A 13273-nucleotide genomic window follows, 5' to 3' on the forward strand; every position below is an offset into this window, starting at 1 on the left:
ACAATGTAAGTAGTAGCTTTTCTATACAGGAATGGACAATTTCCTCCAAATTGATCACATTGCTAGGATCATTCTGGAGAAACATAAGGAAAGCGGATAATCTCACTAGCCATTTTGTAGGGGAAGTCCGCAAAAAAAAAAAAAGAAGTGTTTTCCATTGTGCCCAGAGAGATGAAACATGAGTTCTCCCTCCACTCCAGAGGTAAGGATTTCCACCATCCAGGGTCTCCCCTTCCCCCCCACATTGGGATCATATGCAGGAATTTGAGTCTCTATAGCTACAGTGTTTTAATAAAACTAGCATCCTTTTTACATGGATTACTTTAATCAGATATGGCAATAATGAAACTCATGGCTGCTCTGACAGCTCACTCAAGATTACAACATAAGAGAACACCTTATCCCACCCCAGCTGGAACTGAGACTTTCCCTCCAACAACTGGAAGTGTCTACAGTGCAACCTTGTTACTCTCTAAATGGAAAATCAGTGAAAGAAAGTCATCAGGTGGTGCACTTACAGCTCCTCCTGGTGGGTGAAAATAGGTAAGGCACAGATTTAAGTAAATTTTCCAGAGATTGGAATTAAAATTATAACCAGGGATTATGGGAGTCTGTGATAAATACAGGTTGAAAATGCCCAAGAAACTCAGAAATGCAATGTCTAATTATAAATTTATTGATTCAGACTGATATAGCCCCAAGGGCTGCCCCTTAGGATAGAACAGAGAAGTAGTAAAAGAAACATATTCAGAGGCCAAAGCTTGATGAAGAGAAAGACCAAAAAACATAGTTCTTCCTTTATCCATATAAAAGGGTGTTTTAATGTTTTACAGAAAATACAGCAATATGCATGATTTCAGAATTGGGAAATACTATAAAATGAAAGGAATAGCATAGGTCCAAGTACTAAACGTCTCACACCTTCTCTTTGACATGGTCGCTCAGAAAAATAATGTTATCTGAAAGGAAAAACAACAGAGTAGTTAATTTTCAGGATCAGATAGATATGCATAGCAAGACAAAATACTATCTGCACACACACACACAACTTTGTAAGGAAGTTAAAAATAAAATGCAGGGGCTTGTACTCTTTCAGTATCCAAAACAAATATCCCATGAAAAATAACACTGATGGATATCGATGCTTCTATATTTTTCCCCAGGTCAAGAGACCTTTTCAAGGTGAACATAAGTATTTTCAAGCATGTGCCCACAAGCGTCTAACAGGGTTAATGGGCAAATATATCACTAGAGGCAGTTTTCAAAAAAGATCTGAATTTGTCCGTCTTAGAAATCTATTATTACTGATAATTTCTTGCTTATGCTGGACATCCCAAAATGAAATGAGCTGATGCTATCATCCCCCCATAATCGGCATGGAGCAGGACTAAGGAAAGTTCACATTTAACTTCCAGTGGTCTCTTAAATTCTCAATAACCCTACTTTAAAGAGCTATTAAAAAGAACCCCTGAAACAAGAGACTTGCCATATACCTACAGGCAGGCTCTCTGAAAGTGTGCCAATAACAAGGGTCAATATCACCAGTGTAGTACGTGCTGGGCCATCTGAACAAGTAGGCTTATGACTGCAAGAACATTGCACTTTGGGAACAACCAAAAGTAAATATCGAAAGTGTATGTTTTGTTCACTTCTATATTTGAAACAAGAATGTTTCACTTTGAAAGAAGAATGTTTCCTTTATAACTCAGCTTTTTTGGGCCCATTGCTAAAAAACCCCTAAAGTTTCAGGATACTGATCTCTCCAATAAGACACAGAACTAAAAACAAAAAATCACTGCCATTTAGAGAAGCAAAGAGGATGAGTCTCTGAACTTTCCATCTTTCTTCATGATTGTTCCTAGCCCAAAGAACCAGTCCTCTCCCTCCCTCTTTTGCTATTCTTGGCCACCTCACTCCTACTTTCCAAATTCCCCATGGAGCTATATCCACATGACACTCCTTTCACAGGGAGAAGACCTTAATGTTTAGTGGAAAGCCTAAAATCAAAGGCTTAGACAGAAAAATTTTCCCTGCTGAAGTTGACAAGGCCAATCTTGTACAGCAGTGTACATGTCCAATTTTCTCTCCAATGTGCAGCACAGAGAAAATGCACAAACACCCACTTGCTACAATTTACTGCTGTGTGTCAGCAACTTTTCAGCATTCCACAAATGTTTGCTACCTCTTTCCTGCCTAATTCTTTTCATAAACTGTGTCAGATGACACCTACTGGCACAGACCAGGAACTAAAAATACAACCATAGATACATTCTCTCAAAATTCCAAATTATGAAGTTTGGGAATGAGGAGGGGAAGGAGGATAAACCACTTTTAATTTCTCTGTTCCCCTTCAACTTCTGGAAATGGCAAAACAAGATATTTTGACTTAGAAAGTTTGTTACCTGCTATGATTGTTGTGGCCTGCCGCCTCACATTGTTTTTATCTGTATATTCACCGTAGTCTATCTTCCCTTCCACATAGATTCGAGCACTAACATGAACATAAGAATTCAGTTCACAGGCAAGAGGATTACATCATTATTTTTATTCTATAAATTGTCTGTTCAGAGATCTTGCCTCATTTGTCTGTAGTATTTGAGCACTAAAAGCTTTAAGCAGGACATGCTTCTATTTTAACATCTACACTGAACCACCCCCCACTGTGCCTGATTCACATTGAATTAACTGATTGTTAAGGCATTCAATCCTCAAGCATTCTTTTTACCCCACTTACCCCTTCTTCACATACTGATATGCCACATCTCTCAGGCCTGGCCTAAACACAGAGATCCTGTGCCATGTTGTCTTTTGGGTGATATCACCTATGTTACATGAAAGGAAGAATAATGAATTACAAATGTGCAGAAGGATGCCATGTCCTCTCTCTAACACAACAAACCGTGGAGGGCTTGTTTCAACACTTAAGTGCTCCTCAGCTAAGAAGTCAAGTGACTGATCTGAAAAATGGAAATTTACTGTTATTGAAACTTCCACTCTTCTTCCTTTCAGGGCCAGAAACACTGTGCAACATGACATAAGTATAACGAGAGAGCATACACTGTGTACCTTTGCTTAGAAACCACGGCTCACATTACACACAATTATTTCTCCCTGCAGCCTGCACATTGTAAACAGGCTAGGAGAAAAGTATGCAGTTACAAATTGAAAGTGGCATCTAAACAAAAATGTAGTCATTATTTCATCTCCAGTGGGAGGTAATGGGAGAATGGACTCTACTCCACCCCCACAAAGTCTATGTGAAATGATGAACGAGCAATAGCTGGATGCTTCCTCTGTCCTTCTTAGAAAAGTCTGCCACAAATCACTATCCAACAGATGCCTTTGAGAAATACTAAAGTGCTTCCTGGATATACATGATGAGCAAGCTCCTCAGCTAGTATAAACTGGCATAAATGGAGCTACTTGGATTTATATCAGCAAAGGCCCTGGATTGGTATTATTTAATGTTAAAACAGCATTACAATAGGTGAAAAACACATTATTCCACTCCAGTAACTACTCAGACTCACCTGCCTGGAACACCTCACTTTCCCCTGATCGCCACATCTCATTGGTTGCAAGAGAAAAAATTGTAACAGGATTTTTCCCCTCCACTTGCCTCATCACAGGGTCCTGTCCTACTCGACCAAGTAACTGGATACGATTCAGGGCTGAAATGTGTGGGACAAAAAATATCAGACTGAGGTGCACCAGGAGAAAAAGGACATATCTTTGAAAGAGTTAAAGTTCAGGATGACTGCTTGGACTGGTCCCAAGAACTTTTGCATGGATCAATTTCAGCTTTTCTAACCTCGATAAGTTACAAGTCAGGATAGTAGTTTATCACAAAACCCAAGGAATCCAGATTCTCTGACTTCTAATGATGCCTATACTAATGCTGACCAAGATCACTGAGGATCCCCCATTACAGGAGTGAAGGATCTGCTCACACTGTTCATTTTCTTCTATTCCTTGTCCTAATACTTCATTTATATATATTTTTATTATATATATATATAAAATTTTTAAAAACAAAATCTTGACTTTTGTATTTTTACCATAACAAAGCTGCAATAATTCTTCCCTCACTCCATCATTACAAGCCTTAGTCAAATCTAAAATCCCTTAAAGTTATGTTTTGATGATTACCACCTTTTTTTTTTTGCACTTTAATTCCAATAGAGTTTTAAACAGCCAATGTCTCACTGACTCCTAGCGTTAGTAACAAATGCTTTATATTATTTGAAAAGGATTTCAAGCTTTCAGATGGTATGATGGTTTCTAGTTCTGACAATTTATCACTACTAAAATCATGTCTGAATCAAAAGGGAGGGCGTAAAACAAGATCGTAATCAGAATGGCATAGTAATAAGAACGATAAGTTTTATGTCCAATATTTCATGGCCTGCTATGGCTATAAATTAGTACTTAGAATTCCAGCTTTCCAGTGTTAGAAAGCATTTGCTTCTACCCTTGGTGGTCTGGAAGACAGTCCTGCAGACACCTTTTGTACCTCCAAGATATGCACGTATCTAAAATCGCACAGCTACTCAATTTATCACTGTAACCTTGGTCCTTCTTTGGCCCATTCCCTTTACTGTTTTGTTATTCCCACTCAATTCATTTTATATATATATATATATATATATATATATATATATATATATATATATATAAAAAATTAGAATGTAAGTTCTAAGGGGCATTAACAGTTGTGCCATGAAGTGCCTAGCATAATTTTGGGCACTATAAAATAATAAATTATTATTTAATAGCAACTGCCTGCTCTCTATTTTCACTGGTTGGATCGCATACAGAGAAACATTTCTGAAGATATGCAGAAATACGATCAGATAAAGATTAGATAAGATAAAACATTGTTTCCCTTAAAAGGTCAACTGCAGCATGATTAAGAAGTCTGAATGAAATAAGATATTACACAAGTAAAATGTAAAAGCTGATGATTCTTGAAGAAAGGAATATTTTTTTGTTCTTCCACAACAGTAATAGCAACATATTATAACATTTATTAAAGACACCACACGTTTGACTATTAGTAGTCTTAGCAGAGAGGAAGAGGACTGAATGGGCCTGGAGACGGAATTTACTCTCACTCTTTGCTGAGGAGCATTTGCTAGTCACTCTGGGAAGAAGATATCTAACCAGGTTTTTATAACATGCTCATCACCATTGTTTCTGAGCGCTTATACTTGTACAGGAGCCTCTTCTGCAAGCAGAGGACATAATACATCTCTGGGCAGACCCATCAGGCACATTTCAGTAGTACTAAGATTCTCAAACAAATAACAGATACTTACATCTTTCAAGTATCAAGGAGGTGGCTGAATCAGACTCATGTCTTATAAACTGACGAAGCACCTAGAAGGACAGACAGATGTTTAAGGTTCCAGGCCAGTTAATCCTGAACATCAGGACTCTGATAATTTGAAGAGATTTAGTTACCAAATAGAGAATAATAATTGAGTTTCAGGGCATTTTCTGAATTAGGGTCCAGTTCAGCAAAATGAAGCTAATAGGATTACACGGGCACTTAAAAGTCAAGCATGTGTTTAGTGCATTGCTGGATGGGAAAAGCTAATGTCCTGAAGCCATGCCTTCAGCTAGTAGCCGTTGGGAAATTTCCTGCCCAACTATCGCTGTTTCTATATGATGTGTAGTAGAAAATATATTTACAGACACTTGGTATTGATTTTTTTTTCTCTGTTATTTTTCTGCTTAACTTTGGGTACAGACAAGATGTGCATATCAGCAGCTCTACATATGATTTTATTGACATAAGTGGTGCAGTGACCCCAATTCACCCTTCAAAAGCTAAAAACAATTAAGTGCCACAAAAATTTGAGACTCACTGTAGGTAAACATAACTGGAGAAAAGGGAAGGAAAGACTCAATGCTTGCAAGTGCCATGTCAGAGGAGGAAGAAAGCGGCAATAGCTGTAAAAAGCCAGGAAGCATATCTGTACAAGATCCATAAACAAGGATTGCAGATATGGTAAATTTCGTACAAGGGGAGAGGGAGGTGGCAGAAGGAGCAAACAGGACCGGCTGACAATCCTTCTAGTGACAAAGATTAAAATAGAGGCTAATGCAACAGAAAAATGCTTTGGCATATTGATTTGGCCACCTACTTTGGCATTTTGCTTTTTACGTTTAAGATATCTAGAATTAATGCCCTGTGTATGCCAGTCAGATTTATAGAATCATTTTTCATTTGGCTTAAAATGACTGTTAAATTAAGGCCAGAAAACAAAATCTTGGAATTCCCCAAAGCTATGGGTTCTGCAGTGTTTATGAACGAAATGAGGCACAGTATACCTGATGGGTGGAAGAAACAACATGAGGCCTGACAGACACAAAGGGAAACTTTTATTTTTCCTAATAATGGATTCAACTTTGCAGTATGTACGGTTGCATGGCATGGGGGTGGTTTACGTAGGAAGAGCTTTTCCTATATATTACAACGGAATTTAATATGATGTTGTAAGTATTCCATACTGTACTGTAATGATCCCCTGTGATTTTTCTACCCACACGGGGAGAGTTGTGCAAGTTCTTTTCACAGAGTATGGTTTGATGGACATAAATTATTCATTTAAACTGGAAATATGATACAACTTACAGTTAAGGATGGTGGTGAAGAGAATGAGAACTATGGAGTCAAAATTAATATCTATGACAGATACATTTTTGCAAATATTTTGGTGGAGAGCCTTGCTACCTTCTGGGTTGTGATTCAACCAACTAGTGGGGCTGAAACAGAAAGAAGGTTACTAACCCTCTTGGCAGTTCCAGTCCTGGGACGAGAGAAAGTTTTTGGAGCAACTGATACAATACTTTCCGTATTAAAGCATTAAATAGATCACACTGCATAAGTTTGCCACAGTGGGTGTAATGGGATCAAGTACCACCTCAGGTCATACCTCTGTGAAGAAGGGCTTTTAGTTGCGGAAAATCTTGCTAAGGGAGAACAGTAAGAGCCAGCTGTCAGTTACTGAGGAATCCTAAGGAACCCAGATGAATGTTATGATTTGATGGGTCTACAGAGAGTGTTCAATTAGCCAATTTTTGATTATTGCAGCAAGGAAAACAGTCTCACTCATTCAACAGTGGTGACAGGAATTACTTTCTTTTGGAGCCCCCTACAGGGAAACATGTGCACTTGTAAATAATACAATGCATCATTACATTAAATAATGTGTGACAGGCACTCAGAGCAAGATTCAGCTAGCCTAGGGTGGGAAGAGTGGTTAAAACCTTGATTACTTTGATACAGAAAGAAAAGAAACACTGCTTACTCTATCTATCTATATCTATACACACATATATTTTTCCTTACAGCCTTAAAGAAAAAAATTATAGTTAGGATGCCTGGTTAAAGTGCTTCAAGTTCAAAAATGGAAGGACATAGCACTCACAAGCAGAGAACTAGGCACACGTTTACAACTTTGCAGGACTGTGTATTTAACAGTGTATTAAGATGAAGGATTTTGCATGCAATTATTTTAAATGGTAACATAAGAACAATACTGCACATAGTTAATTATGTTACTATTTAAATTGTTCATGCACTAGACTGTACATCATTAGACTGTGCATGATACAAAATTTTTAACAAAACAAAACCAGTAACTTGTTACCTGTATTATTGGCCTGCGCAACATTTCGGCTGTTTTCTTTTTCTGTGATTAGACTGTGAATTTAAGAACATGGGAGGGTGGAAAAAAACAACAGAAGATGAGCATTCAATTTCCCCTACCAGTTACGTCATGTCTATACATATGGTGCTGCAGCGGCACAGCTGCACCGTTGCGGCGCATCTGGTAGTGATGCTTTATGCTAAAATAAAATGCTGACACAATCCTGTCCACATCGGCACTTATATTGGTGTAACTTATGTAGCTCAGGAGGGTGGTTTATTCACACCCTTGAGTGACATAAATTATGTCAACATAAGCAGCAGTGCAGCCAATGCTTCATATCTATTTAAATCATTAGTTGATTCTGCCACTTAACATTCCCTCCCCCCCACCATACACATGTCAGATCACAAGAACGGCCATACTAGGTCAGACCAAAGGTCCATCTACCCCAGTATCCTGTCTTCCAACAGTGGCCAACTAAATCGAACTAAACATTTACTTTTTAATAGTCTCATTCAAAACACAGGGCAGGTCTACGCAGACTACAGGGCCACAGCTGCACCGGTGCAACTGCAGCGCTTCAGTGCAGACACTACTATACCTCAGTGAGAGTCGGAAGCCCTCCCGCTGACACAGCGCTGCCTACGCTGGGGGTTAGGTCAGTACCAACTGCATCGCTCAGGGGTGTGAATTTTCCCCAGCCCCGAACAACACAGGCATCATGCCTATGTCCTTCTGCAATGCAGCCCTGACCACACTACAAAACCTTGGCATCCAGGGCCAACAAGCCCAAAAGCCTAATGGCTCCACAGCTACCGCGCAACCCTGCCCCTGGCTCCCGTGCGGCCAGAGTGAGCTCCCAGGGCACTGCCGGGACGAGAGACCTCCCTGGGCTGCTCCCACCCCCAGCACAGAAACCCTGGCCAGACCCCAAACAGGCACCTCACCCCCCCCCCCGGGTTGTGCTGCCAAACTGGACCGGGAGGGGAGCAGCTCGGAGGGGCCCGAGCGGAGGCGGGGGGGTCGGAAGGGATCTAAGAGGGGCGGGGCCGCTGGGCTCGGGCCGTCACGCGCTCACCGCGCGCCGGGGCAGGGCTCTGTCCCCGCGGTGTCCGGCTCCGGCCTCGCGGCGAGGCTGACACTGGCGCCGGAAACACGCGCCCAGCCCCGCCCCTTCCCTCCGTCTGCGAGCGGGGAAAGTCGGAAAGGGTCCGGCCGGAAACTCGACCCCGCCTCCGCAGTTCCGGCGGCGACTGGGCCCGAGCCCAGGCCGAGGCGGTTCCCGCCCCGCGCCGGGGCTCCGTCCGGCTCCTCCCTGCTCCACTAGGGAGGGGGCCGGGTGCTCGGCGCTGCGCTGCCGCCCAGGCGTTACGGCGGTGTCCGCGCCTGAGCCGAGGCCTCAGCCGCTGCTGCTGGCCCCTCCCACCCCGCGCGCGAGCCGCGCAGCAGCGCCCTGGCCGGGGGCGGGGCTTGTCGTTAAGTTTCCATGTGCGGAAAATCGAAACCCCCGCCCCGCCCCTTCCCCGAGGCCACGCCCCTGCTCGCTCTACCCCCCCCCGCCCCTTTCGCGCTCGCTCGCGGTCAGCGGGCAGGAGCGCAGGCTCTGGGACGCGCTCACCTGTGGCGGCGCTCGGAAGCGGCTGGTGCGTCTCTCTGGCTCCTGGGCGCGCGCGCGGGGCAGGGGGTCTACACTCGCTGCCCCCGCCCGCGGGAGCTGCGGAGCCGGCCGTCAGGGCAGAGGCAGCGCACAGGCAGCCCCTGGCCGCCCGGCACGTGGGCGCTCGCGGGAGATGCCGGCAGCTTCCCTGGAGCGTGCCCGCCCTGCTGCAGCTGGCTACCGGCCTTTTAACATCCCGGGCAGCAGAGCTGCCCGGAGCCACTAGGGTCCCGTTTTGACAGGGTGTTTTGGTTAAAAAAAACCCACACAGACAGATGCCTGGCAACCCTGGGCAGATAGGCTTGTGGCCAAGGACGATCACTGCCCCCCCACCCCCGGACCAGGTTTCAGGAGAGTTGGAATTGACCGGCAAAGCCGCAAATTTGCTGCTCGAGTACTTCGTCGCGGTTGCTTTAAGCTGCTTTGGTGTATCAGTTGTGACCTAGGAGGGTGGTTATAAAGATAAAACTTTTTGACTCTCTGCATCTCATTAAATTAGCTTCTCCCATCTCCTCTCCCCCCCCCCCCCCCCCCGGTGACAATGTAAAGTAGTGACAATTTAAAATAGTCAGAGCTGCTAAGGGGGAATGTTCTCAACAGTTTATCTGAATTGTGTGTGTATTCCTGTCTCAGTTTACCCTATATGCAGAAAGAACAGGAGGACTTCTGGCACCTTGGAGACTAACATTTATTTGAGCATAAGCTTTTGTGAGCTAGAGCTCACTTCATCGGCTGCTACTCTGAAATTTACCCTATATGTTATTCAAGTATCTAAGTGATGAGACAAGGGTGTGTGATCATTGCAGAGTCCCCCAGGGGCAGGTGTAACTGCTGTCTAGGTGCCTAGGCCCAGACTACAGTTGACACGCTGTGTCTTAGCAACTGATGTTTAGGGGTCATCTGTAAGAATCAAGCTGAGGTACTAGAGAACAAAGAGAGGAGCAGGGCTGGGACCTGTTTGCCTAGAAAAGAGACAAAGGAAGAAGGCAGGACAGGAGGTCCTGACTGACTCGGGCTGCTGGTGAATCTTCTGGTTTGGGACTCCAAGGGAGAGCTCAGGGCTCTGAATGCCCCTAACATGGACTGTGTTGAACGTTCCTGATTTCTGTGCTAACAGGAGTAGTTCTACACTATGTCTCCATTGACTAGTAAACCCTTCTGTTTTACAATGCTGGCAGAGTCATTGTTGACTGATGTTGGTGCATTGCCTTTTGGGGGCATGCAAGGCTTCCCCAGGTGGCCCAGCCAGGTGGACTCACTGCAGGAAGCTCTCAGTGTGAAGAGAGGTGCTGAATGCTCCAAAGCCAGACCGAGGAAGCAGTGAAGCCGAGGAGGCTTCTTGACCTGGTGGGAGAGTGCCCTTAGGGGAGACACATTACTTGAGAATCCTGCCTAACTTCATTTAGAGGCATTTCAGAGCACTGAGACTGACTGATAATAGCTCAAGTGATTATTCATCATCAACTTACTACAAGAAATTTGGAAAGCATTTTGTTAAAACCTTTTCAGTCATTTGTAATATTCTCAAAAACACATCTGATTCAGAAAGTTGAGGAAACGAGAGGGTCATCGATTTTGGATCTGTTTTGGCTAACAGGAACGAAGTAGTTGTAAATGGGAAGGTGGTCATGGACTTAGGAGGAAGCAATTATGAGCAGAGAAACATTCAAGATCCTATGGAAAGGAGGACATGAGAACAACAAAACAAGGACACTAGACATGAGAGGCACATTTCAACCAACTCAGAATAGAAGGAGGAAAAGGAGTTGAAGGGGGCTGGCCATTCCTAAAAGATGTAATACTAGAGATTCAACATCAGCCTATTCCACAAAGATAAGAAGAGCCAGAGGAGGCCAATGCTATCTGAAAACGATGTAAGATACATACAGGAAATGGAAGGGCACATCACCAAGGAATTATACATGGGAATGGCACAAGCATGTAAGGACCCCCCCCCAAAACAAAAAAAAACAGGAAACCAAGGCAAAGAATGAGTTACAGCTGGCAAGGAATGTTAGAGAGGACAAGAATGGGTTCTTTAAATATGTCAGAGAAAAAAAAAAGAAAGATCAAAGATCGTGTGGGTCTCTGACCCACTGCAGAAGATGAGCTGGTAGTGGAAGATTATAGGAAGCCAGAGCTGCTCAGTGCCTACTTTGTTTTATCCTTCACACAAAAAAAACATTTGATCAGATAACTAGCAAAGTTACCATAGACAATAAGGGGGAAGGGGTGCAGATTGGGATAAGTAAACACATCAGATCTTCTGACCAATTTGAATTAATTCAAATTACCGGAGCCTGATGCTGTTCACCTGAGGGTATTGAAGAATTAGCTGAAGAAATCTGAGTCACTGGCAGTATTTGCAAACTCATGGATCACAAGAGAGGTCCCACAAGACTGGAGAAGAGTTAGCGTAGCACCCATCTTGAAAAAGGATGAGCCAGGGAACTATAGACCAGTCAGCCTGACTTCGATACCTAGGAAGCTTCAACATATAAAACATTCATTTTGTGAATGCCTGGAGGATGAAGAGGTAATTGTTAGCAGCCAGCATAGATTTACCCAGAACAAATCATGCTAAACCAGCTTGGATTTCCTTTTTTGACAGAGTAACTGGTTTGGTGGATAAGGGGAATGTGGTGGACCTAATATACCTGGACTTCAGCAAGGTTTTTGACACAGTCCCTGTCCCACATGACATTCTCTTAAGTAAGCTGGAGAAATGTGGGATTGGCAGAACTACCATTAAGTGGATACATAATTGGTTAAACAACAAGTAATTATTCATGGAATTATGTCAGATTGGAGGGAAGCCTCAAGTGGGGTTCCACAGCGATCTGTTCTGGGTCCAGTGTTGTTTAACATCTTTATTAATGACCTAGATGTGGGAATAGGGAGCATACTGATCAAATTTTCAGATGACAAAGCGGGGCAGGGAAGATTGCCAATACTTTGGAGGATAGAGCTAAAATTCTAAAGGGATTTGGATAAATTGGAGAACTGGGTCACAGACAAAATGAAATTCAACAAAGACAAATGTAAGATGTTACACTTGAGGGAAAAAATCAAATGCACAAATACAGAATGGGGGATAACCAGCTTGGCAGCAGCACTGCTGAGAAGCATCTGGGAGTTTTAGTGGATCACAACCTCAGCATGAGTCAGCAATGTGATGCTATTGCAAAAACAAACATGCAATTTGAAGTTGCATTAACAGACAGCTTGCAAGTCACAGGAGGGGACAGTACCATTCGACTTTGCACTGGTTAGGCCTCAGCTGGAGTAGCATGTCCCATTTTGGTCACCACTGTAGAGAAAGAAGGTAGAAAAACTGGAAAGGATCCAGAGATGGACAAAAATTGTTAAAAAGGGATGGAATGCAAACCACATGAGCAAAGGCTGAAGGAACTGTGTATGTTTAGTTTGGGGAAAAAAAGGAGATTAAGGGGAGACATGAGAGTCTTGAAATACTTGAAAGGCTCCCATAAAAAAAACTTGAAAAGACAGTTGTTCTCTTGCCGCAGAGGGAAGGACAAGAGTCAATGGGTTCAAACTACAGCATAGCAGATTTAGATTAAATCTCAGGAAAAACTTCCTAACTGTAAGAAGAGTAGGACAATGGAACAGATGCCTAGGGAACTTGTAGAAGCTCCTTCACTGGAGGCTTTCAAGAGAAGGCTGGTTAGTCATCTGTCTTGAACGGTTTAGCCACAACAAATCTGCATCTAGGCAGGGGTTTAGACTAGATGCCTCTTGCAGTCCCTTCTAACCCTATGGTTCTACATCAGGGTGGGCAGACTTTTTGGCCTGAGGGCCACATCTGGGTATAGAAGTTGTATGGTGAGAAATGAACGCTCATGAAATTGGGGGTTGGGGTGAGGGATTTGGGGTGCAGGAGGGTACTCCAGGCTGGAACTGAAGGGTTTGGAGGGCAGGAGGGGGAATCAGGGCT

At 43.3% G+C, this 13273-nt stretch overlaps 1 protein-coding gene across 3 annotated transcripts; it reads right to left on the minus strand.

The window, feature by feature from the left end:
* Positions 1-790: 790 nt before the first annotated feature.
* Positions 791-9303, minus strand: SSBP1 (single stranded DNA binding protein 1). Of its 3 annotated transcripts, none has more exons than XM_073322198.1 (7): positions 9280-9303; positions 7659-7711; positions 5319-5379; positions 3531-3671; positions 2735-2822; positions 2403-2491; positions 791-959 (listed from the first exon to the last, which is right to left on the minus strand). In XM_073322198.1, the coding sequence occupies exons 2-7, from the start codon at positions 7680-7682 to the stop codon at positions 916-918; spliced, it is 447 nt and encodes a 148-aa protein (XP_073178299.1). In that variant the 5' UTR covers positions 7683-7711; positions 9280-9303; the 3' UTR covers positions 791-915. The 3 variants fall into 3 exon arrangements, with proteins under 3 accessions (XP_073178299.1, XP_073178290.1, XP_073178294.1); XM_073322189.2 differs by lacking the exon at positions 9280-9303 and adding an exon at positions 8740-9085; XM_073322193.2 differs by lacking the exon at positions 9280-9303 and adding an exon at positions 8263-8662.
* Between the last annotated feature and the right edge of the window lie 3970 nt (positions 9304-13273).

This window comes from Lepidochelys kempii, chromosome 1, assembly GCF_965140285.1.
Source record: "Lepidochelys kempii isolate rLepKem1 chromosome 1, rLepKem1.hap1, whole genome shotgun sequence".
In the NCBI taxonomy this organism is placed as follows: domain Eukaryota; kingdom Metazoa; phylum Chordata; order Testudines; family Cheloniidae; genus Lepidochelys; species Lepidochelys kempii.

What these genes read in the sequence shown, in the direction of transcription:
- SSBP1 (XM_073322198.1), bottom strand. Translation starts at nt 7,682, where the DNA reads ATGTTGCGCAGGCCAATAATACAG. An exon ending in TATCAGTATGTGAAGAAGGG is followed by an intron (nt 2,492 to 2,734) that starts GTAAGTGGGGTA and finishes TGTTCATGTTAG; the next exon opens with TGCTCGAATCTATGTGGAAG. An exon ending in GGCCACAACAATCATAGCAG is followed by an intron (nt 960 to 2,402) that starts GTAACAAACTTT and finishes TTTTCCTTTCAG; the next exon opens with ATAACATTATTTTTCTGAGC.